Here is a 25,404-nt window from a genome sequence, read left to right on the forward strand (position 1 = left end):
TCGATCTCGGTCGTCTGGAAGTCTTCAGAAGGCAAGGACATCAGTCAGGTTCTGGGTTTGAGTTCCGAAGGGGCAAGTATTCGGGCGGGCTCGAGCAAAAAATTGTTAAAAGTTATAGGCTTCATCCAAACATATTCAAAACAGCTGGGACCGGGTTTGGGCCTCTCAACGGCTCGAGCGGCTCGGCTTACAGCTCATTCAATATCGAACCGAATCGAGAAGTGAGCCGAGCCAACAGCTCACCACACCGAGCCGATTTGAGCCATCGGCTTAGTTGAGCTGAGTCGAAACGTGCTGATGAACTAGTTTCAACTTAGCTGGCTCGAACCGGTTCACATGAGCCGAGTAGGTGACCCATCCCAACCGAGAAAGCTCGAGCCATCGGCTCAATTGTTCCAACTAAGCCGGCTCGGGTCATCGACTCATCCCAACCGAGCCGACTCGAGCTGTTCGCTCAGTTGATACGAGCCGAGCCGCTTGATATCACTACCCTAGTTGGTCTTCTGCTTGGGCTCAAGAATTCGACCGTGCAGATCTCAGCCTTGATTTTAAGAACTACAGTATATACTTATATTGGTGATTACGATATTTGAGGCTGTCTCGTAATAATAATAATAATAATAATAATAAACTCTTGTCTTCTCGTTATCTAGACGAGACGAGATACACTAAAATTGCCCCACGAGATGCACTAAAATTACGAGATGAGACGCACCTCTGTCGTGAGCAACACTAAAAGTATTCCACATTACTGCTTACATTTTTCATGGCTTTTGCTTTCCAGTCTGATCAGGCCAATATTTCAAAACGAGTTAAAACGAGCTGAACGAGCGAGAGAGCCATTATCAAACTCAACTCAACTCGAAACTAGACCTCGAAAACAGCGACTTGGCTCGGAACTCAATTCAAGAAAATTACCTTTGACTCGACTCAAATTGTACTCGAGTTGAATTGAATTTTGGCTCGACTTGTGCTCATCACTATTCGTGTTTGTATTTTATGTTTCCACTTCAACAATGTCTACTCTTTTTTCTCCTTTTACCTGCTGTTTCTGGATTTCTCTTTCGGTGTCGTCCTTTATTTACACCGTGCACTATTCTTATTCCCAGCTTGTGACCCGCTTCAATGTCTTATTCAGTTTAGGCTTTTCTTCTTACATTGACTTCACATGTGATTGATTTAATTCTCACTTTCCGCGCACGACCGATGAAAATGTTTTATTATTATTATTATTATTATTATTATTATTATTATTATTAATAATAATAATAATAATAATAATAATAATAATAATAATAATAATAATAATAATAATAATAATAATAATAATAATAATATACTATTGAACTTGCACGGCGAAATTACTGTATAATACGATATCATTTCTGTAATTTTACTCCATTGTATGTTATTTAGTTTATTAACGGGCACTAAATTGTCTCCAGATCAACGAATAAATTAACTACGGCATGCACTTTGGTGGAAATATCATTGCAATAAGATTATTGGTTCGTTCCAAACATGTTCATGTAATGATATTTCCACCAAAGTGCATGCCGTAGTTAATTTATTCGTTGATCTGGAGACAATTTAGTGCCCATTAATAAATTAAATAACATACAATGGAATAAAATTACTGAAATGATATCGTATTATACAGTAATTTCGCCGTGCAAGTTCAATAGTATAATAATAATAATAATAATAATAATAATAATAATAATAATAATAATAATAATAATAATAATAATACATTTTCATCGGTCGTGCGCGGAAAGTGAGAATTAAATCAATCACATGTGTAGTCAAGGTAAGGAGAAAAGCCTAAACTGAATAAGACATTGAAGCGGGTCACAAGCTGGGAATAGGAATAGTGCATGGTGTTAATAAAGGACGACACCGACAGAGAAATCCAGAAACAATAGGTAAACGAAGAAAAAAAAGAGTAGAAATTGTTGAAGTGGAAACAAAATACAAATACGAATAGGGATGAGCAGGAGTCGAGCCAAAATTCGACTCGACTCGAGTTCAATCCGAGTCGAGTCAAAGGTATTTTTCTTGTAGTACTTAAAATTATACTGTAGTTCTTAAAATTAAGGCTGAGACCTGCATGGTCGAATTCTTGAGCCCAAGCAGAAGACCAACTCGGGTAGTGATATCAACCGGCTCGGCTCGTATCAACTGAGCGAAGTTGTTGTATTACTATACATCTGCTTCCGCGCCTGTCAAATCTGGTCAATCTCGTTGACGCGACATATTTGCTTTTTTATACCCCTTTCTTCGTTTACTGAACAAAACAGTAACTATTCTGAAATATACTACTGCGCATGCCTCGTTGATAAATATTTCTGATACCAATAGTTTCCGTTTGTCCAAGGAATGTTCTTTTTCTTATTCCCAGCATGACCCTTTTTTTACATTATATGAAGAGCATGTAGGTCTAAATATCTCATGTATTACATATAATGTAGGTTTCACTCTTGCAGCAGAGAAGAAACATGTGATCATAGTATACAACCCACAGAAGTGATAGCTGGCAAGACAGTGGTGGTAATCCCTAACGACACAGGGAGAGAGTGGTGCCCTTCCCGCTGGTCTAGTCGCTAGCACGTGCGCCCTTGGTGTATGGAGTTCCGGGTTCGATTCCCGGCGGGAGAGCATTTATGATTTTTAACTGTTCTCGATGTTTCTGTGTTCGTGTCTCTGTCGTTATAAGTTATTAGAGAAAGCAAGTTAAACGAGTGAAGCAAGTAAAATTAGCAATAAGTAAGTTACTGAAACACGTTCAGTGAGTCAGTTAAAAAAAAAAAGTGGACAAAGCGCTGGCTTTTCGCGCCGTCCATGCGAGTTCGAATTAATCTCGGCTTGATTTTTTATCCATTTGAGAGAAAATATTGCTTCTTTACGCTACAGGTAGTCCACTCTTTTCGTATTTTTCGCTGTCGTTCAGAGTTAAAGTAACTGACTATTATTCTTTCTACGAATGATGGATCTTCTCTTTGGCTTCATGTCAAACACGCACACGTAATGAAAAGACGCTGTCGATAATAATAATAATAATAATATGAAATATTAGTAGCTAACTCGTGTGTGTATTTCGACAACATAATTTTATATTATTATGTGGAAATAAGTAAGGCTGGCTGGCGCCCCCCCTATTTTTTTCGATGCGCTTTATGGGTCCACGGTGTCCAAAGTTGGTCCCATCCCAGTATCACCTCTCGATATAAGTTATTGACACTTTGCCTAAAGAGGGCTCTGCCGTGGCCCCATGACTACCCACGACAATGACTCTTCGTTCATTTTGCATTGAAATCGCTTACTTTTCTGAGTACTATGAGTGCATACTGTCCAACGTTGCTCCCATCGCTCTACAGTTTCTCGTTCTCTCGTTATAAATTGCTAATATTTTGTTTGTAAGGGAGATATGGCGTTACAATCATTACGTTTGAAGAAGAATTGATTAAGATATTACCTTCCCACAAACAACACCTATTATTATTATTATTATTATTATTATTATTATTATTATTATTATTATTATTATTATTATTATTATTATTATTATTATTATTATTATTGTTTTACTTACCACTAATGTTGCCTACCTTTATTTGCAATGCAATGTGTTACTAAAAAGCAAATCAAATAACACTCCTCGCCATTCAGGCTCCCGAACTCGAAATACATGAGTTCTCTGTGTTAGAGGAATGCACGTTTATTATATTATTCTTTCAAATAACACGTTACACAAGTTACTTCACTTTCAATGTGTAATTTCATATCATCAGTAACAATCATCTTGTTCCAATAGGAAGATAACCCCCTCCTGCAAAAAAAAAAAAAAAAAAAAAAAAAAAAAACTGACCGTAGCGAAAGGGCGTGAACCTTCTTTAGGCGATTAATCGGGTCCAATATTTCAATAAGTTTCTGCACACAAATATTTCAGTAAAAGAGGAAAATTTATTCAAACTTTCTGAATACCTATTTATGGGCGAAATTTGGTTCCCTTGAAACTTTTTAAGAGTTTGAAGGGCCACCATTTTGAACATTTTCATCTGATTATTCTGGTTAACGAACTCATCAAGATATTTCAACAATTCATGTTTGTGCCAAGTTTCGTCTCAATCCGCTGAAAATTAGGGTGGTTATGGCATTCACAAATAGCGTTATATATATACAAATAGATAGATAAATAGATACACAGAGGGAGAGAAAAAGTGTTTTTCTCCCTTCTCGCACCTGTGGTGCGTCAGAGCTAAACCGGGCCCCTTTGCAAAACGTATTGACGAGCCTAACCTAAACACAGCCTCTTACTTGCTAACGTAGAAACGTGGTCGGGAGGTGTAAGGCATGTAGAAATTGTATTTTTAATAACCATGAGTATGGTCGACTTCCATGTTTTTCCTTTTACTTTTTGCAGCTACATCGGAACGTTCAATTTTTATTCTTTACTAATTGCAAATGGCGTTTACATTCAAAATATGAGGAATTTTGGTGGCATTTGTTCGGATATTCTTCTCTTTGAAAATGAAGAAAAGAATAAAAGCAACGCAAAGACAAAAAGTATTATCAGTACTAAACATTACCAATAATAATTGCTACGAAAAACTAAATACGACCTCTTTTACCATCTCTCATGAGTTGTATGTATTATTAACAAAAATTTTTAAAAATGTCCTTGCCGAGGATTCGAACTTGCGTCCTTCGCATTTGTAAGCCAGCACCTTAACCACTACACCAAGATCATGGCATGGTGATCGTTTAGTTGTCGGCGTATTTGTTGTATTTGTGTTTTATGTTCCCACTTCGACAATTTTTACTCTTTTTTTGTAAGTTTAACAGCTGTTTCTGGCTTTGTCTTTCGGTGTCGTCCTTTATTTACACAATGCACTATTCGTATTCACAGCTTGTGCCCCTCTGCAATGTCTTATTCAGATTAAGCTTTTCTTTTTGCCCCTCAGTAAACATTTGATTGATTTAATTCTCATACTCTCCACGGATGGAGCGCCGGAATGCCAGACTCGAAAAATAGGTGTACATTTACTTTCCTGACAGATCATACATGGTAACCAAGCTGTTACCTTAGTAACCGAATCACTGTTATGACAACGAATAAACAAACATTTCTACCTGGCGGCAGAAAAATAAAACATTTATAAATCAACATAATTCATGACATTAATTATAACATTTCTTCTTCTTCTTTCAATATGTAGCTAGTGTCAGATAAAATAGCACTTGTGCCCTAAATACTAGCTAAAATCAACAAAGTAAGTACACAGTAAGTACACGTTATCGTTGCAAAGCTTGGTGAGTGAACGGTGATACCGTGCAAATCGAACAATCAAGAAATTACCGAATTTCTTCTCTGTGCTCACATGTTAGTGAAAAATGAATCATATTCCAGTAACTCCTTAACAAATTGAAAGAACAAAGTGATTGGCATGTTCGAAATTTGGTCATGCAAGTATGTCATGTGACCGTCCAAAATCTTACAGACGAGTGGGGTCAATACGCTTTCTGGTTTAGTACATTCAATTTTAAAGAAAGATTTGATCATATAGAGAGTGTCCACAAAATCCATGTCGAAACTGAATTTAGATCTTCTTGACCAGATACATCATTCCTCTGGTTCGTTAATATTCCTATTTAGCAATATAACTCATTCTGATCCTTGGCTCTTCATTGAGCCAAAAAGTCTGAAAGGGAGTCGAATTGAGTCACGAAAAAATATAAGATTTAGACCGTCATTTTTCCGAAAGAGATTTACCCAGAAATTATTCCAACAATGGTGTGATCGCTGGAGAAATATCTACAGACCCTAAAAGCCTTGTAGGACATTAGAGTTTTAGAGTTCTAGATGAGTAAAATTGGTTAACTTTTTCGATAAACCTCGCAGTCTTCGTTACTTGTTCGTATAGAAAAACTGATAGCAAAAAAATAATTTACAGTAGATCTAATAACATTTATTGATAGTTGGAATATGATAGTTTAGTGCATCATACTATGATATATTTATTTTCTTTTTCAGAAGTGGGAATATATGCATTCTCCGAAACCAAATTCTCCGGAAGCAAAACTAACTGAAGTCCTAAAAGAACCAAAAGATTGGGTGTGATGTGCATATTTAAAGGTGCACTTGTTATTGTGGTTTTAATAGCTAAATACTCCTTTGTTATTTCTGAAACGTGAAACTATATATATATATATATATATATATATATATAGAGAGAGAGAGAGAGAGAGAGAGAGAGAGAGAGAGAGAAAGAAAGAAAGAAAGAAAGAAAGAAAGAGAGAGAGAGAGGCAGAGAATGTTTGTAAAACAAGAGTAATTTTTACCACCATTAGTGCCAGAAAGTTGTACAGTCATGATCAGAATGCTGTTATAGGAAATATATATAGATCACCAAGATAGTGGTTATGGGCATATAATATACTGTGTTCGTAATATATCTTACAAAAAAGTTATGAGATTCGACGTTGTATTTTTCTCATTTTTTTCTTCTGTCTTAATGAGGAGATTATTAGTTTTTAAAAGATAATAAAAGAAAAATAATAATAATACGAAAGAAAATAATGTTTATTGAATTTATTACAGAGCAGTGAGCTTACTTGATAAGGTAGAGAGGAAGGAATTGTCAGGACAGGATACTCGAAATGTATTTGTAAGGAGGATAGAATTCAAATAGATGCCAATTAAGACTGTTTTTTCTTCAAAACAGAAATAACGCACAACCTCTGAGTAGTGCACAATGTTTTTATTAAAATATCGGTGTATAACAATTTCGCAACTAACTAAACCTTTGGCTTTATCAGATACGTTATGATGTTTAATGAAACCAAAATTTTAGTTGGTTGGCGATACTGTTACACATCAATATTTTAATAAAAAAATATTGTGTTTGCTCAGATTCTGTATGTTATTTCCATTTTGAATTACTAAAACAAAGCTAACATGAAGTCATACAGCAAACAGAAGATAGTAATTGTTTTGTAAAACATCCTTAAATTAGTACAGTGTTCATCTGTTTTCATTAACTGGGACGACATTGATAACAATTTATGTTTAGTATATATATTAGAATTTTCTTTGTCAAGGTGAGAGAGGTTTCTGACGCCGTAACTGTACGAATGGAAACAACAAAAAATAATAAGATAACCTGACTAGTGTTAATTAAAAAAAAAGTCTTAAACGATTTTATTACATGGATAATGGGTGGATGGATGAAATGCAAACTTAAGCAGAAGCTGCAGTCGCATCAGTTAACATAAATGAAGTCATTCGTTGATATTACATTCTGTTGTTGATGCTTAAGGCATTACTTTAGAAAGGACAATGTCATTTCTTTCAATGCACATTTAATTGGCGAAATGTGGAAGTTATATACATCCGAATTAAATCAGTTTTAAACATAATTCAGTCTAATAATCGAGTTAAATAATATAGAACTTGTTACTTTAATACACACACACACATAATATATATATATATATATATATATATATATATACAAAAGGCAGTAAATACATAAATCTCTAGGAATAACACTTGGAGGGATAGTATAAGTAAAGTTAAACGAAGAAAAGCAGTCAATAATAGCGTATATTTGCTATTTTCATTTAATGTGTACGGTACTTTTATATCTATTCAACAATTATATCTAAAGTAGTCTCTCCCAGCTCACGCCAAGTGGGCTTTGTGGTGGACAAATACCGTGTGCGTGGTTTTTTTCAGGGTTCTCCCTTAGCCTCAATGCATAACCATGAGATGTAATGTTCCAAAATAAATAAAAAGAAAATACATTTATCAAGTAGTAACATTCTGTGGGCTGTAGTAAGTTTTTGTAGTACTTTGTTTTCTACTTTGAAATCTAAACATTGACCTGGTTACTTGTCTTCCATCAAAGCTTTCAAAGTAAGTGATAGTTTTACACGACCTCTCTATTCTATTATTATTCTATTCTATTATTTTTCCCCTTTATTATTATGATTATTTAATAACGAGATTAGCGAAGGACTTTAGTTATAGAAGCTTTCAGTCTGTTACAAGTAACCTTGAAATATAGGTTGAATAATTATATTTTTCACTGCATTCCAACGACAAATTATTTTTCTGTTTACTACCTTTTCTGCATGTGTTGTAAGACTCATGTAAGTACCATTTATTTTAAATATATTATATGTAAGAAGTAAAACAAAAATGCTGTATAAGATAAGAATATAAGATACCCCCCCCCCCCCAGAATGTAGTAATAAGTACTGCAGATAATAACTTCAAACAGACTTGAATATACTCAGGTAACAAGTTAACATAGAATAGGGAAGATAATTAATGTTCAGAGTTAAACCGCTTCTTATGTTCGATCATTATACGATCGTTAAATTTGTTTTCATTGAATTATCCGTGCACGTGAACATGTACTTCCATACCTTTCCTGCTATGGACTGAATGACGAAATGTGCTATATATTGTAGTTTTCATATTGATATGAAAATTTTTGCAATATCAGAAATTCAATATTTCATTTTGCTATATAATCAAAAGTGCCAGTATAATAACTAATTATTATACATAGAATAAAATATCATTAGAAACACTTTTCTCAATTCCAGAAGTGCTTTTTTAAGTTGAAATGTAGTCTCAAAGAGTGAAAACATATCACTCACTTCTTGAAAATTGTTGAAAACTTGTTGTAGTAAATCTAGGGACAACTTTTTAAAATATGATTGTGCAATACGGTCAAAAGTTTGTGGGTGGCATCAGCAATGTGTAACTCTCACAATCTTTTGACAGTGATCTGCAAATCGGTTCAAAAAAATTCACCTCTTTTTACAGTTTATCTTTAATGTTTTCTAAATTAAACGATGAATCGAATTTACGGACCAAGTACTAAAGTACATTTGTTAAAATGATGTTTCACAATAAATAAAATATTCATATTGATTGATAGAAAATAATAATAATAATAATTTCCACTACAAATAAGTATGTTACGAAAGTTATAAATCTTGTGTACTTGAAATACCCTTAATGTGTGTAATATTCGATGCAAATACCAAACCGCGTATTATAATTACTAACTTTAACTCAGGAACGCATCTAAATATTCATTCATACCGAAATTTTCAATAGGAGTTCCCACCTTCTTAAAGCAATTTTATTTGTTAAAAACCATTATGATAATATGGTTTATGTATTTGTTTCTAGAATGTTACAGTAAGCTTAACAACAGCGGCAATTTTTTTCTTTCTTTCTTGTATAGTGGAAGCCATGAGGTGTGATTAAAACGGCAATGTCTAGTTTATGTAAAATAAAGTAAACCATCGACGAAAGTGGGTATTGCCACTGAAAATTTCGGCATTAAGAAACAGTTTGAATCATTCCTGAATTTAAGTTATAATCATGCATCAGTTTAGTTCCTTTAGTTATTATTCATGTATAGCAAGGTTGAATTAAACGTTTAACATTGTAAATAATTCGAAATTATTCTCAGACGGACTCAGTTACTCTAAATTTTCATTGAAATATGAAAGAAAGTACAATACAGTATCGGCAGTTCTTCTACAGCAATTCACATGTAATCAGAATCTGAATGTACATTATCAAAGACACCTAGCGGTATTTTCAAATAATTTCATCTTTCATTATGTCTATTTATCCTTCAAAATACACGGATACAAATAACTTGTTATCTATCAAAATGCTTTATTAAATTATTATATTAGGCTTATTGTCACTTTCATATCTATTTATATTGTCATATCTTCAAATTTTATTGTCTTCAAATATTGTCCTATTAATAGCTATTGAAAATTATAATTAGTCATAATTTTATTACAAGAAGCCAAACATATATGAATGGTAGTTATAAGTAATTGCCTTTTTTTGTTGTCACAAATACATACATACCCTTAAACACATTATGACCAAGCCCCTGCCCCCCCCTTTTTTTAAGTGATGATAGGTTATTTAATGCATCGATACTTAAGTACCGCTATGTTTTATGTTCATTTACTAGCCTTTGTCCAGCCCGGGACCTCGCCTTCAGACCCTCACGTTTGCTGGGCCTACGGCCTCGCATATCATATGAAAGCTACAATCATACCAAATTTAATCATAGAAAGTGTCCAATAATTTTGGGGTGTAGAAGGTGTCCCATATAAATAACATGGAAAAGATTTTTCAATTGCCCATAAAACCCCCACTAAAGTTGAAAATTTTATTTTTGTTGATTTACTTAGGTAACGCTAACGAAAACATACAAGCACACCGAATTTTAAGTTTTTAGTCCAATTCCAAGCACCTAACCATTAGATTATAGGTTTAAAAAAAAGCATTCAAATAACATAGGGAATTTCTTCATTCTCATTTATACCCCTTAAAAATTAAAAATATTCACTTTTGGCAATTTTCTTATGGATTAGTTAAGAAGAGCTGCAATCAAGTCAAATTTCAACTTTTCATGTCAACCGGAAGTACCTGTTATTTTATGTCAATGAGTAGTTCATGTAGTTTTATATATGCTTAAGGATATATTGGGTTGTCAGATAAATTATTCTAAAAGGTACTTACATGATAGAATACTTTTGAAACAAGCAAGTTGAAAACCTATATTTACTGCAGAGCAATATATAATAAAAGGATGAAAGGTATATATATATATTTCCTAAGATAGCATTTGCTGTGTTAACAGAAGTTTTAGTAGAAATTACGTTTTTATATTCGTTGACATGACAATTACGATATTAATTTTTCTTGAATGTGATTTACGTTTTAAGCAGAGTATGAAGGTAAAAATTAATGCAAAGCATTGTATCATGATACTCACCTTGATTGTGATCGATTTTTAATAGTATTTTATGAATTAATTGTTTAATAATAATACTATCAATTGTTATTATCTGTATTGAATCATCTTTCTGTAGTTACAAAATATATTTTATGTGTGTATTATTTACGATGGTTGACTTCCTACTTTATTTAATTGGAAAATGAAAAGCACTTAATAAGATAAACTTCCAGTATGTCATTTTCCTCTTTTAGGAAAAAAAAAAAAAAAAACATAACTATTAAGGAGTCTTGACTGTAATTATGTACCTTTTTGTTAAAATTGTTAAGAATATTCTGAATATAAATACTATAATGACCGCTGATGTATTTTTATAAGTTTCAGATAGTAATTATACTGTAATTTTGGTGTGGAAATATAGTTTACATAATTTTATAAATACACAAATACTTTTTTAATTGTGTATATGTTATAATTTAAAATTCCTAAAATTTGATAGGGGGCATTTACCTCATGTAAGCAAGTGTATTCTGATTTTTAAAAGTATGTTTCAAGTACGAACATTTTCATTATGTCTATTCGACGTTGTTTACGTAAAACGTCGTAAGCCTCATTTCCAACTTTTTTCAGGAGAGCAAAACAACAACCTCTAACTTCCATTTACATCCTTGCAAGACACAAGTATAAAAAGTGATTTATTTGTCTTAATAATACACACAAGCTTACAATATTTTTCTCACCTATGGCCTGACCTCTAGTGAGCTGAATAAGATAAAAATCCACATTTTCAATTTTTTGAGGGTTACGACCTTTTAACTTAGAGTCGATATATATATATATATTTATCCCAATCTTTTTCCTGGTGTACAAACCTTTTGCAAGAAGGCAAATTAAGTATCTAAAGGAAAAATTGGTAGACTTTTAGTCACGAAAATCTGATTGGCCTAAAATTCGAAAAAGTAAGTGTAAATTTTTCGCAGTCATCAGAGGTCTTTACAAGAAAATGTATTTTACCTACGTTTTGTCACAGAGAGTAACCATCATAGTGTATAAGAGGAGTAAATAGGGGGCTCAGTGGTAGAGCGCTTAGCTCTGGTATGTGGGGTACCTGGCTCGATCCCTGGCCAAATAAGTTTATGGTGTACAACATCGTGTCCGTTGGTTGTCTCGGTTTACTCCCGTTTCCTCCCACTTTCTTATTCCACCAATTGTTCCATCATTCATTTGCCTTAATCATCGTCTCCCTTAGCCTAATGAGCATAATCATGGTACGTTAAACTGAAATATTTTATTTCAGTTTCATTTCAAGAGGAGTAAATCATATAATCTAAGAGATGATGTAATTCCATAGAATTTTGAACAAAGGAAATGTGAGAATGTTATCAATAATGCAAACAATAGTCTACTACGGAGTGTTTCGTTTGAATTTGTGGCATACGGCGTTTATGGCGTCATAAATCAAGATGGCCGCCATTAAGGACATTGCCTCAGTTTTTCCTCTATAATTGTTTTCTAGGTAGTTATTTCGAAATAAATATAAGAACCTTTTTTGTTCATAATGAAAAGACAAACAACAAATGTCGTTATACTTTTTTTATTATTCTCTCTTGCTTTTCTACAGATTTGGCTACTTTTTAACTCACTTCAAAAACTGAGGAGATTCTCAACGCAGAACTTTGACATATGTATGCACCGATTTTGGCGATTTTGTTTAAAAGAGTCGCTTCTTCGTTGCTCCGATATAAATTGTTATCAGAATTTGATGATACTCTTTGGAGCTAGACCATAAAACACCTGAACAAGTACAGTGTTAATATGGTAATTAACAGACTTCATTTTGTGTAGGTTCACCCATAGCATAGGTACGCCGATTTTAATGATTCTTTTTCAGCTTGAAATAGTATACTTTCTATGTGATTCTGTGTAAATTTCGTCAGAATCTAATGATAATCTTTGGAGCTAAACTACGAAATTCATCAACGGCTTACGGTGTAAATACGATAATTGTGTTGCGTCGTGTAACTTCGACGTGGGTACACCAATTTTATTAATTTTCTCTTTGAAAGTGTTAACCTCTTTAATACTAAAGGATTGTTTTAGCAAGTTTGATTATTATAAATGTTATTATTAACTATTCTCAAATATTGTCCCTAGATTATGCTACACCAATCACTAGTACAAGTAACTGCTTCCAACCTTTATGTAACTTTACCTCCACACTAACTTCTCTTAACTGCACCATTTATACATATTAATTCCACAATAATATGTTTCATCAGTATTTCCAGTGCTCTTTCCCCTATCATGGACTTCCGAAAAACTTATCCTTTTACATAAGTTCTGCATCAAAACTAACTAATTAAATAAAACAAACATTGGCCTAACAACGCGTTTCACTTATTTTTTAACTAGCATATTATTATAAAACATTTTATCCCAAGCTGTTAAATTCACAACAGAAAGTGTTCTACCACAGTGGTCTCATGTAAATTTCAACAGGATCTAATGATAGTCTTTTGCAGCTAAACCATAAAAGTCCTCAACAGTTGTCAGTGTTAATTCCGTGTATATGTTAACGTATAACTCTGTGACATATAGACCGATTAAAAATAGTTCACTCATATTTGTCGCAGGCTGATCAATTGTATGAACTTTAGTTTGATCCTATCTTTATTTTAAGTACCTACTTAAATTATTAGAGCAACGAAAAAAAATAAAACGAACTTTAAAAAAATAACCGGCTTCAAAAAGTGATGAAAATTGGAAAGTACATATATCTTCTTTTTTAAAAAAAAAAAAAAAAAAAAAAAAAAAGAACTGTCTACGCGTTACGGAATTATATATGAACATATGCACAATATTAACTCTATCAGTTAGTGAAAATTTTCACATTCTAGCTCCGAAGATTTTCATCAGATTCTGGTAAAATTTGTATGGAACTGGCGTAAAAATATACTGTTCGAAACTAAAAACAAAAACAAAAAAAAAAAAAATTCAAAGTCGTACACCTATGTTAAAGTAATGCGTGATCATATAATTATGGGATTAATATTGAGGAGTTTCATGCTTTATCTTCAAACATTCCATGTCATAAGATCCACATGGAAATTTTGTGGAAACACCGGGGAAATATATAATTTTAAACAGAAGCAAAATCATTAAAATCAGCGCACATACATGGAAGTTATACGTGAACATACATATTAAAGTCTGTTAGTTACGGTTTTCATACTGCCCTGTTCAGGGGTTTCATGCTCTGCCTCCAACGAGTATCATTTGTTCCCCATAAAATTTACATGGAAACATGGAAGTTGTATATTCTTTCAAAGAAAGGCTAAAAGAATTAAGTTCACGCAGCTATATTGAAGCTATATGTGAACATATACAAATTAAGGTAGGTTAATTGCAGTTTTCATACTGCATTCACTGAAGTGTTTCATGATATAGCTCCAAAGACTATTATTACATCCTGATGAAATTTATACGGAACCACTGGGAAAGTATACTCTTTCAAACTGAGAAAGAAGCAATAAAATTGGTTCAGCAATGTCGAAGTTATGCATGAACATACGCACAACATATAAAAATATAAACGGATCGAATTCAGAACTTCCTTTTTTGAAGTCTGTTTAAAAAAAATGATAGGACTATTTTTGTTGTTTTTTATGCTGAAAAAACAAAGTGCTTACTTTTTTCTTTCGAAATAATCATCCTGAAAGATATAAACTAGTAATTATGATAGTGTTCGTCAGAGCGGGCATCTTGAATCAATGACGTCATTACAACTATCTGACACAAATTTAGAAAAACGGATGTAGTACATACAGTAATTGTATATTTTATTGTCAACACATTCTCGTTAGTCATACACTTTCTTCATTGAAAATCTCACGAACTAGGATATCATTACATCTGCACCTGCACTAATATGCATGTTGCCACAAACCAAATATATTAATAAGTAATTAGCTTAAACACTTGTTCTTCGCACGAGGAGATAAATGTATTGGAAATATTTGAATCCCCTTTACCCTTAGGATACGCATTTCAATCGAAGCGTAATGATGATAATCCATAAGATACTCTACATTTGGCATAAATTTGAACATGCTAACCCCCATACAATACAAATTTTAATCGAAATGACATGATAAAAACGCACATTGACGTAGATGTAGTTCTCCAAATATAAGACCACGGTATTTTCTTTAAAAGTTTAGCACACATTGCATTACCATTTCTTAAACAAGGTGCCAAAGCAGTAGACCGTCAAGCATTAAGGATTCAAGTTGCAGGTGATCTGTTAGACTATCGTCCATTAAAAGAATCTGTTCGTGCACGTGTAAAGGAGGCTGGTGAAACATTAAAGACGAAGGATGTTAATAAAGTTGGTCGGTTACTACTTAGTAGCGATAAAGATGGACACGTAAATGTAAAGCTCCTGTAATAAGATTCGGACTACCAATAAAACGCGAACTCGCTCGCAGTGCTAAACGAAAAACAAGAAGGAAAAATATTTTTTCATAATGGCTATACTCAACTCAAATAGTCATGAGTGTTGTACTTCATAATTTGATTTTTATTTCTGTTCCAATGACACAAACTGCTATTGAAGCAACTACACGTTCAAAATCAACCTATTTCTTTACGAACTTCAGAAGAAGTTATTAAATTTGATACTCTTGTTGAAACGGGCAAATTTTTTCATCCTGCATTCATTTATCTTCACGTACGTTGTAAAATTCCAAAACTTAATGGTAATACTTTAGATGGAAACAATGTAGTTGCACCGGTAAATGATTTTCTACGTTCATTATTAAGTCAAGTTGATATTTCATTAAATGATAATTAGTTCTTCCTTGGGATCATATCCTTATCGCGCATATTTAAAACCTTGTTAAATTATTCGAATGATGCATCACAAACACACTTGACATCTTTGAAGTATAAGGATACTGCAAACCAATTTTAAAAAATTGATGATGCAACTCTTGACTTTTGATCTATGTGTAGCTTTTGTTAAAAGGTACTACACCATTTGAAAGGTGCAGCCATATCCACGTTAATACTGTATTGCTAGTTTAGGTCGTGTGCTTCCCAATAAAGATGAGCTTCGTATTAAATTGCATTGTACGAAAGATATGTTTTGTTTAAGGTCTGCTGCAAATACATAATTTAAAGTAGTGCTTAAAGAAGTTAATATGTATGCACGTCGTGTTGACACGTCTGCACATGTAGACATGGAAATAAATATAGCAATGATGCATGAAACGGCCAAATTACCTCTCCCGAGAATCGAAACTAGATCTTATACGATACCTCATCCAGTAAATTCATACAATCTCGATAATCTGTTCCTTGAAAACATACCTGTTGTTATCGAACTTTTTCAAACGCAGCATATAATGAAAACTCAGAAGTTAATCCTTTTGAATTCCAAAACTTTAACCTTAACAAGTTACAACTACAAGTTCAGTTTAAAATCAGTTTCTCCCAACCCCGTCTTCCCTGATTGTTCAAATAATTTGTACATTCTAAGTTACCAGACCCTGTTTTCTGTTACAAGTATATATTATAAAGATGATGGCCTTATTATGAATATCCCACGGATATACTGTTTGCGCATTTATCTTGTTACCTACAAGTAGTTTAGATAATACTTGGAACGTTGTACGTGACGCTTCCGTTAAAAGTATTATTTAAAGAATCATCACAACCAATCACTTGTATAAGCAAATTTTATTCTTTTATACAAATAGATAATGATAGAAATGTATAGAGTGATAATTCATTTTAAAATTCAATCAGTTGAGTAGAATGAGTGCTGTTGTTCACTTTTCCACTTTCCGTGATGAAGATCACTATGAAATATTCTTGAAGAATTAACCACAGCTAATCCATTGAATATTTAAACCTTCTACACTATAATTGACTAGTCAGTTATTAACCCTTTCCAGATTTCGGCTTTTTGGGCTATTTTTTAGACTTTCAGTCAAGCAGCTACTGCATCGTCACTATTTATCCTAGGATCATGGTTCATACCTCATTCTCTTCAGAATAGAGCTGGCTTTCAAATGGTACCACTTGCATGTTCATGCCGTATACCGGGAGCGGGAAAAATTATGTCAAAGGGAAAAATTTTTCTCGCACTTTGCCCCCCCCCCTGGAGCGGCCCTGTGTGAACGTAGCCATCTAAAAAAATCTGATAAATAGTACTTGGTATACTGGATTTGTGTGCCAAATTTCAAGTTTCTATCTTGAATAGTAAGGGCGGGAGAAATTTTATGAAGAATTCCCACAATGCTCCAAATTACCACAAAACACTATGATCTCAGGGAAAAAATTTCCTGAGACATCCCGAATTACCCTAGGGTCATGTTTCACCCATCATTCTCTTCAGAATAGAACTGCCTTTCAGGCGGTACCATTTACATGTCTCCATCATGTATCTAAGACGGGAAATTCCCGAAAAGAGGGATTTTTTGATGTCTAAATATCCCTTTTCTCAACTTTTAGCCCTTCTGGACCCCCCTGTTTTAACGCATAAATCCGGAAAAAATCTGTTAAATACTACTCGGTGGACTGAATGTTTGTGCACAATTTCAATCTTCTAGGTGCAAAAATAAGCCCGCCATAAAATATATATACCGACATTGCCCCATATTCCCCTATACATAAGTATATTTTGATAAAAATTCCCTGACACATCCCTAATTACCCTAGGGTCATGTTTCGCACATCATTCTCTTCAGAATAATACTGGCTTTCAGACGGTATGACTCACGTGTCTCCATCATGTATATAAGGCGGGAAAATCCCGAAGAAAGGGATTTTTTGGGTCTAAATGTCCCGTTTTTCAACTTTTAGCCCCTCTGGACATCTCTGTTTTAACGCAGAGATCTGAAAAAATCTGATAAATACTACTAGGTAGGCTGAATGTTTATGAACAATTTCAATCTTCTAGGTATAAAAGTAAGCCCACCAAAAAATATATATACCGACAATGTACCATATTCCCGTATACAGAGGGATTTTTTTAAAAATCCCTGAGACATCCCTAATTACCCTAGGGTCATGTTTCGCACATCATTCTCTTCAGAATAAAATTGCCTTTCAGACGGTATGACTCACGTGTCTCCATCATGTATATAAGGCGGGAAAATCCCGTAAAAAGGGATTTTGGGGGTAAAAATATCCCTTTTTTAAACCCTTTGACCCTCTGGTTCCCCCTTGTTTTAACTCACAAATCTGAAAAAATCTGGTAAATACTACTCGGTGGACTGAATGTTTGTGCAAAATTTCAATCTTCTACGTGCAAAAATAAGCGCGCCAAAAAATATTGAACATAGGCTTAATAAATGGAAAAATATATTTTAGACTTTTGACAGCATCACCTCCTATGTCTGGACGCAGGAAGGTGTAAAACCATACGTAATGTCTTCTACAATGTCTCTGGACTTGAAAAACAAAAAAAAACGGACGAAAAAGCTCAAATAGGAGAGTTATAACGCAATGTACCATGAAAAACGCGTATGGTACAATTTGTACCATAAAATCCCCAAAGGGTTAATAAAGGTAAATAAGTGGTTGTGTGTTAATTTTATGGTATTAAATGGTATGAAGATGTCGAATACTCGCAGCTTAAATAAATTTATCGCAAATATTGTACGAACGTTGCATCATTTTTTTTACTTTTGGCGAAACTCGACAGGACTTTCTGCATGAAGTCCTTGAACGTGATTTTATCAATCTGGAGGATTTGGACTGTCCAAGATATACATCTCCAGTATTCCATGTGCCAAAGTGCGCATTATAATCATCGGTTCGATCATTACAAGTATAGTATACATTGAATATGTAAAAGTTTATGATTACGTGCTGTATGTTAACAATGACAACGAAAAGTCCTCCGCCACATAACAATGACAACGATAAAGAAATAAAGTGCAAAATATATAGATAAAATATAATATGCTTCATAGAGATAAAATGACTGGATCTCATGTAAATAGTATCCACTCCACAGATAAAATTCCACAAACTGTTCAACCACATACTGTACTAATTAATCTTGATACATTGAATTCCTCAGGAACTCATTGTGTTAGATTACATAAACAAAATTTGTCGAGGATTTTAATTTGGTAGTTTGAGCATGCCAGTGCCGAAATACATTCTTTTTTGTAAAAATAATAGTTTATTTTGTAAACACTCAAATATACCTGCACGAAGAACCCATGTTGTGTGGTTAGTTTGTATTATTTTTAGTATTATATAGTACATAATAATTCCTTCGAAAAACCTTCAAATTTGTTTTATAAGGAAAATTTAAAAAGAATTAATACAGAATTTAGGAAGAAATTAGAAAGAATTTAGGATTATACATACTCATGTAAATATTTTTAAAAAAGAAATATTTATCTAAAATAAGTTTATTTATGTACAGTCATGTCCAAAATGAGAGCAATATTCATTCATATTCATTCATAACTTCACCGTATAATTCATTTAAAGGTGGACACCGTTTCTTTTCAAAATCAACAGCATTATAAAACAAAAATAGCTTCTTAATCGAAATGGATTTATCTGCACCTTTGTAATAAAATGTTGCATCTTGCGAACATAATTTATATACATGGTTACGTATGTATGATACAGTATACTCGTTTTCTCTTTTCCAACGTAATCTGTGTAAGCTATTTGTTAACCAATAAATTTATTTTTGACAACCTAAAGATAATTTATTATATTCAGACGGTGGTTTCACTAAACAGTGCAGATTTACTATATCACCACACCCAGCTAAACAAAATTCAAGAATAATAAATTCGTTATGTGAAATCTTAAAAACTTGTATGTCAATAGTATATTGATTAACACATGGTGAAATTTCACATGAACACCGTATGAAATTATTTGTTCAACAAATTCTGTATTGTTTAAACACTCACTAGCTTTTCGTATAAAGTTTGTGATTGCCATTTCACCATGTCTTTCTCCAAACAATTCAACAAGAATTTTATCGTTGAATAAAAGCAGTACAGCAAAGGTTCCAATATTATGTTGTTTATAAGCTCTAATGTTGAAGATTCAATGTACATTTTTCAGACGGAATTGTGTTAAGTGTAAATATAACATAACGTTTACTAATATTATCATTTGTACATCTTAGACAAATGTTATCACCACCACCACGAAGATGAGAACACATTTTAACAAAAGTATTTACACAATATTCAAAATTCACAATTTTGCATATTCTTTCTCTCTGTCCTTGTTCATAAGAATATTTACCACTTTAGTTAAAAATGTACTATAATATTATAATTTGTATTTATAAGTTCATATATGTGTTGTGAAAATATTTTCTTGCGTAAATATTCCAATATGTGATTTTCCATATGTATAAAAATACCTTCTCTTTAGCTGCGAGTTCTAAATCTCTATACCTGATGTATAAACAATCGTGGCCTATTTGGTTGACGTATTCCTCACCGCATCCTGTACAGAGGAAAATCTTTTCTGTCTTCCAGGTAACCAATGGTTCTTTTATACAATCTGCATTCACATTCGTACTACTACGTGTATATTTCTAGCTCTAAAACAAACATAGAGATGCGAACAGTGACAGTGTCACCGTCGGTGTAGAAGCTTCCCTCCGTTCAATTTCTTCACGAGAAGGTGATGCATATACTGCATCATCCGAAGATGATATATAAATTTCTTGTCGTACTCCGACGATTCTAAACTTACTGACTTCTGTTTCTTCGGTAGTGGTGGCGAAGAGAATATTGTTTCATCATCAAACTCACTCGGATCTAACTTTATGATTGAAGCCATAGCAATGTATATACGACATTCTCCTAAGACCGAGTATTTAAGCATTTACGTCAGAACAAGATAGTGTACTAATAAATTCATTTAAGTCGCCATCAGGGGGGAAGATGAGGCGCTTGCCCCCTAGAGGAAATTGTACTTCAAAATATCGAAAATCAAATAGAATTTTTATATTAGTTACAGCAAAATATGAAACTATTTTTGAAACGTCTTGTACTTGCCCCCTTAGAAACCACAACATGGACGTCCTTGGTCGTCATTTTCTTTCTTTCTTTTTTTTTTTTCAAAACAAGTGCCTATGTTCCCATCCATTAAAGGTCAGCAACTCCAACATTTCACAACACATTAATCTATTGTCCGATATTTTTGAACGCAATAGGCAGTATTGCAACAAAAGAACTAGTGTTGCCAACCATTGGCGCAAATCTGTCTTCAACATTGGGGAGGGTGACGGGTAAAACCTTTCCCATATTTTATATATATATATATATATATATATATATATATATATATATATATATATATATATATATATATATATATATATATATATATATATATATAAAGCGATGCTCAAAATATTTATGAAGTTGAAAAACAATGCTGTGAAGCTCAGGGGAGCAGAATCGCCTTCAGTGGCGTATTTAGGGCGCTATCGGGCTCAAGCTCCCCCGAGATAAATTTGTTAGTTTTTCGCATTCCACGTACAACAATAATCCTTCTTACCATTTCTAAGAATGTCATTGACTTTCAATTTTCTTATGCTTTTTTTCAGAAATAATACTGTATTTGTCAAATTTCATTCCATGTAAGAACTACGTCCTTTTGTTCATTTTTTCGTCATTTCTACTTTTCTGTTTCTTTTTCTTGATGTTACTTTCTTTCGTTTCGCCTATCATACTTTATTGACCGTTGTCAGTTGTGATTCAAGTCGGCCGTCATCAGTAATACCAAAACTAAGAGGAGTTGATAAGCGAAACTGGTGTTCCACACCAACTTGCGCGGATATCAACATGACGGGACTTTATTTATTATAACAAAGGAAAAATTATATCGTTTAGTTATTTTTAAAAGAAGGAAATGTTTGAATTAAAGAAAATCAAAACGGGTGAATAATTAGCCCGGGAAATTAGGTAGGCCAAGAGGATGCTTTCTTTTTCTTGTATGAATAGAATAAAGAGTTAGATTCACTCCTAAATTTTTGTATCATATCATATAGGATTTATCGGTCTGCAATTCTTACCATTATAACTTCAATTTATGCATAAATTAAAATATATTTAATTCTCAAACTCAGATGGGCAATTGCCCACTTCCTTTCCTGTGTTGGGCAAAGCCCCTCGAAACAAAATCCTAAATACGCCATTGGTTGTCTTCAACATTGGAAGGTGGGCAGATTTGAGGCTTATTCTAGAGAAGGGAGATGAAACTCATATTACAGTAGATGAATCTGATCAACTGTTGTAGAGTATATTATATATTAGGCGATGTAGATGAAGTAGTAGTACATATCAGTATTACAAATCACTGCCATGAACACATTCTGAAATCTGAATACATGCATATTTATAATTGGTGTGTTTCTAATTAGACATCCACAAAGATCCACGTTAAAATTGTTTTATAATAATACAATAATATAAATAATGACTTCCCTAAAACTATGAAGAAAGAATATCAATTATGTATGAAACAACAATAATTGAGCAAAATGATGATAATCTCAATAGCACTACAGGAATCGTGACAGAAATCTGATGCATGTCATATATTCTTTAGTTAACAGATGTAACCTTAAGATTATGGTGAAAAATGTTCCAGGAATTAAGTTATTTTCTTTTCCTACGAAACATCCTCTCTCAAAAGAAAAATTGGGAGACGCGGAAATACGTAGGAACAAATCATGGTTCGACCAGGAATGCCCTAAACTAACAGAGAAGATAAAATAGGCAAAATTACGTTGGCTACAAAATCCGAATGAAATAATTACACAAAATTTCGTAGACATCAGGCGGGAAACTTCCAAAACTTTTAGAACAAACAAACGCGATTTTTTGATAGTTAAAATTAAGGAACTTGAAGATAATAGTAAAAATAAAAACATTCGGGACATGTATAAAGGAATCATCGAATTTAAGAAAGGCTATCAACCTCGTGCTTATATTAAAGAAAGCTGACGGAAAAGTTCTCACTGATACAGATAGCATTTTGAAGAGGTGAAAAGATTTCTTTGACGATGTGCTTAACCCGTAAGTAGTCGCGCCATTTTTTGTAACGTAAGTACTCGCGTGGAGGTGCCACAGACCCCCATATTTTTTGTTGTTCTTTTTAGCTGTTAATTAAAATATTGCGGTGAGAATTGCTAGAGACATTCCTTATAACCTTTCTTTTCGACTCAGTGATTAATAAAAGGCAAAATATTGATGCTTCTCAGGAAGGTACTGTAAGTGGCAGCAGTATAACCAATTCCATTTTCAAGAAAATCACTAAGGAAACTTGCTGGGGGTCCAGGAGACCCCCACGCGAGCACTTACGGGTTAACATGCAGCCAAAAACTAATGTGCGTGGAGAAAAGGAGATACACACCGCAGAACCGTATATTCCAGAACCCAACCAAATAGAAGTAGAAATCGCTATAAAGCAATAATTAAAGAAACACAAATCTCCAGATGCTGACGAAATTTTGGCTGAGTTAATTTTAGCTGGAGGCGAAAAATTTTGGAATAAGATACATAAACTCATCCTTCTTATCTGGAACAAGGAAGAATTGCCACAAGAGTGGAAAGAATCAATCCACAAGAAAGGCGACAAAACTGACTGTAATAACTATCGAGACATCTCTCCTCTATCAACATACCATAAAATCCTTTCAACATTCTATTAGCAAGATTGACCCCATAAGCAGATGAAATTATTGGGGATTATTAGCGGAATTTAGATGAAATCGATCAAGTATCGACCAAATATTTACCTTTCACCAAATACTCGAAAAGAAGTGGGAATACAATACCCCAGTACATCAATTATTTATTGATTTTAGAAAGGTTTATGACTCAGTTAGGAGAGAAACCTTGTACAACTTTCTTACAGAATTTGGAATACCGAAAAAGCTAATTAGATTAATGAAGGCATGTTTAAATGAATCCCGAAGTAAAGTCCGAGCAGGAAAATTTTTGTCCACGAGCTTTCACGTCGAGAAGGCCTGAAACAAGGAGATGCGTTGTCGCCATTATTATTCAACTTTGTCTGGAATACGCTATAAGGAAAATCAAAAATAACAACCAGGGCCTTGAGTTGAACGGTATTCACCAGGTTATGTCGTACGCTGATGATGTAAGTCTAAAAGGGGATGATAGGAGAACAATAGAAAGAAATGCAGAGGTCTTATTAAACGCTTGCAGGGACATGGGTTTAGAAGTAAATGCAGAGAAATTTAAATACATGGAAGTGCGTCGGAACCGTAATACGGCAAATTATGAATGCGTTAGAATCTTAAATAATACTTTTGATAAAGTGGATACTTTCAAATATCTAGGATCAATATTAACAGACAAAAAACATATTCATGAAGAAGTTAAATGTCGACTAAAAACAGGAAATTTGTGTTATTATTCAGTTCAAAATCTCTTGTCGTCGAGAATTCTGTCGAGGAATTTGAAGCTTAAAATATATAAAACGATAATCATGCCTGTTGTTCTGTATCGTTGCGAAACATGGTCGCTTACTTTGAGGGAAGAACATAGACTGAACAAGATCCTGAGACGAATATTCGGACCAAATAAGAACGGGAATGGGGAATGGCGGAAACTTCATAACGAGGAACTACATAATTTATACGGATTATCAAATATTGTTAGGGTCAACAAGTCTAGGAGGCTTAGGTGGGCAGGTCATGTAGCTAGGATGGCAGAAAGTAGAAACGCTTTCAAAGTCTTGACTGGAAGACCAATCCGAAAACGACCATTAGGAAGACCAAGGCGCAGATGGGAGGACAATATTAAAATGGACCTCGCAGAAATAGGAATACAAAGTAGAAACTGGATGCAGTTGGCTAGGGATAGAAGTCAATGGAGAGCTTTTGTGAACACGGCATTGAACCTCCGGGTTCCATAGGGCATAGAGCTAGTTAGCTTACGAAGCACGAGTAGATGCCTAGGCTGATACTACAAATAGATGAAATGCGCATTTACTGAAAAGATGGGTTCTACTGACATTGGGTAGTCTATATACTCTTTGTATGCTAGGGCCTGGGGGAGAGGAGGAGATAAGATTTCACATGAGGTTACGTCACGCACAGTCGCATACCTTCATTTTCATTAAAAATGGAAAAGCCAAGAGAAACCAATTTCATCTCACTTTCCTTTGTGGCAGTCGGACTCAAATCATCACACTGATCTGCAAAAAGCACTTTTCAAATCGGATTATTGGGAAAGCCTCCAGTTCCAATGTTGGGGAGACATGTCCCCCCATTTCCCCGGAATTTGTGCCCGTACCTAGAGCTGAGACAACTTTCCAGCATGAGGGGAGGGGTATATCCTCCTCTGGCATTTATTACAATTAGTGCCCAAGTAGCGAAAGTGCAATTAATACATATTGATGAGACTACTAAACGCACTACAGCACAAAGTTCAGTTTGAAAGATGGAAAAGCCAAGAGAAATCAATTTCATCTTATATTCCTTTGTGGCAGTCGAACACAAATAATCACACTTATCCCAAAAAAGCAGTTTTCACGTCAGATTATTGGGGGGGACAGTCCCCCCAGGGCCAAGATT

The 25,404-nt window shown here is 33.8% G+C and overlaps 1 protein-coding gene across 7 annotated transcripts in view; it reads left to right on the forward strand.

The window, feature by feature from the left end:
- Window positions 1–10,103, forward strand: part of Coprox (oxygen-dependent coproporphyrinogen-III oxidase) — a 45,854-nt gene extending 35,751 nt beyond the window's left edge. For all 7 annotated transcript variants that reach the window (XM_081728784.1, XM_081728774.1, XM_081728796.1 and 4 more), the window contains exon 9: window positions 6,035–10,103. In XM_081728784.1, coding sequence (XP_081584910.1) covers window positions 6,035–6,121 — 87 coding nt within the window. In that variant the 3' untranslated portion in view covers window positions 6,122–10,103. The remainder of the gene's footprint in view (window positions 1–6,034) is intronic.
- Window positions 10,104–25,404: the final 15,301 nt, after the last annotated feature.

The sequence above is a fragment of the Thermobia domestica genome, chromosome 1 (genome assembly GCF_964235325.1).
Source record: "Thermobia domestica chromosome 1, izTheDome1.hap1.1, whole genome shotgun sequence".
NCBI classification, from domain to species: domain Eukaryota; kingdom Metazoa; phylum Arthropoda; class Insecta; order Zygentoma; family Lepismatidae; genus Thermobia; species Thermobia domestica.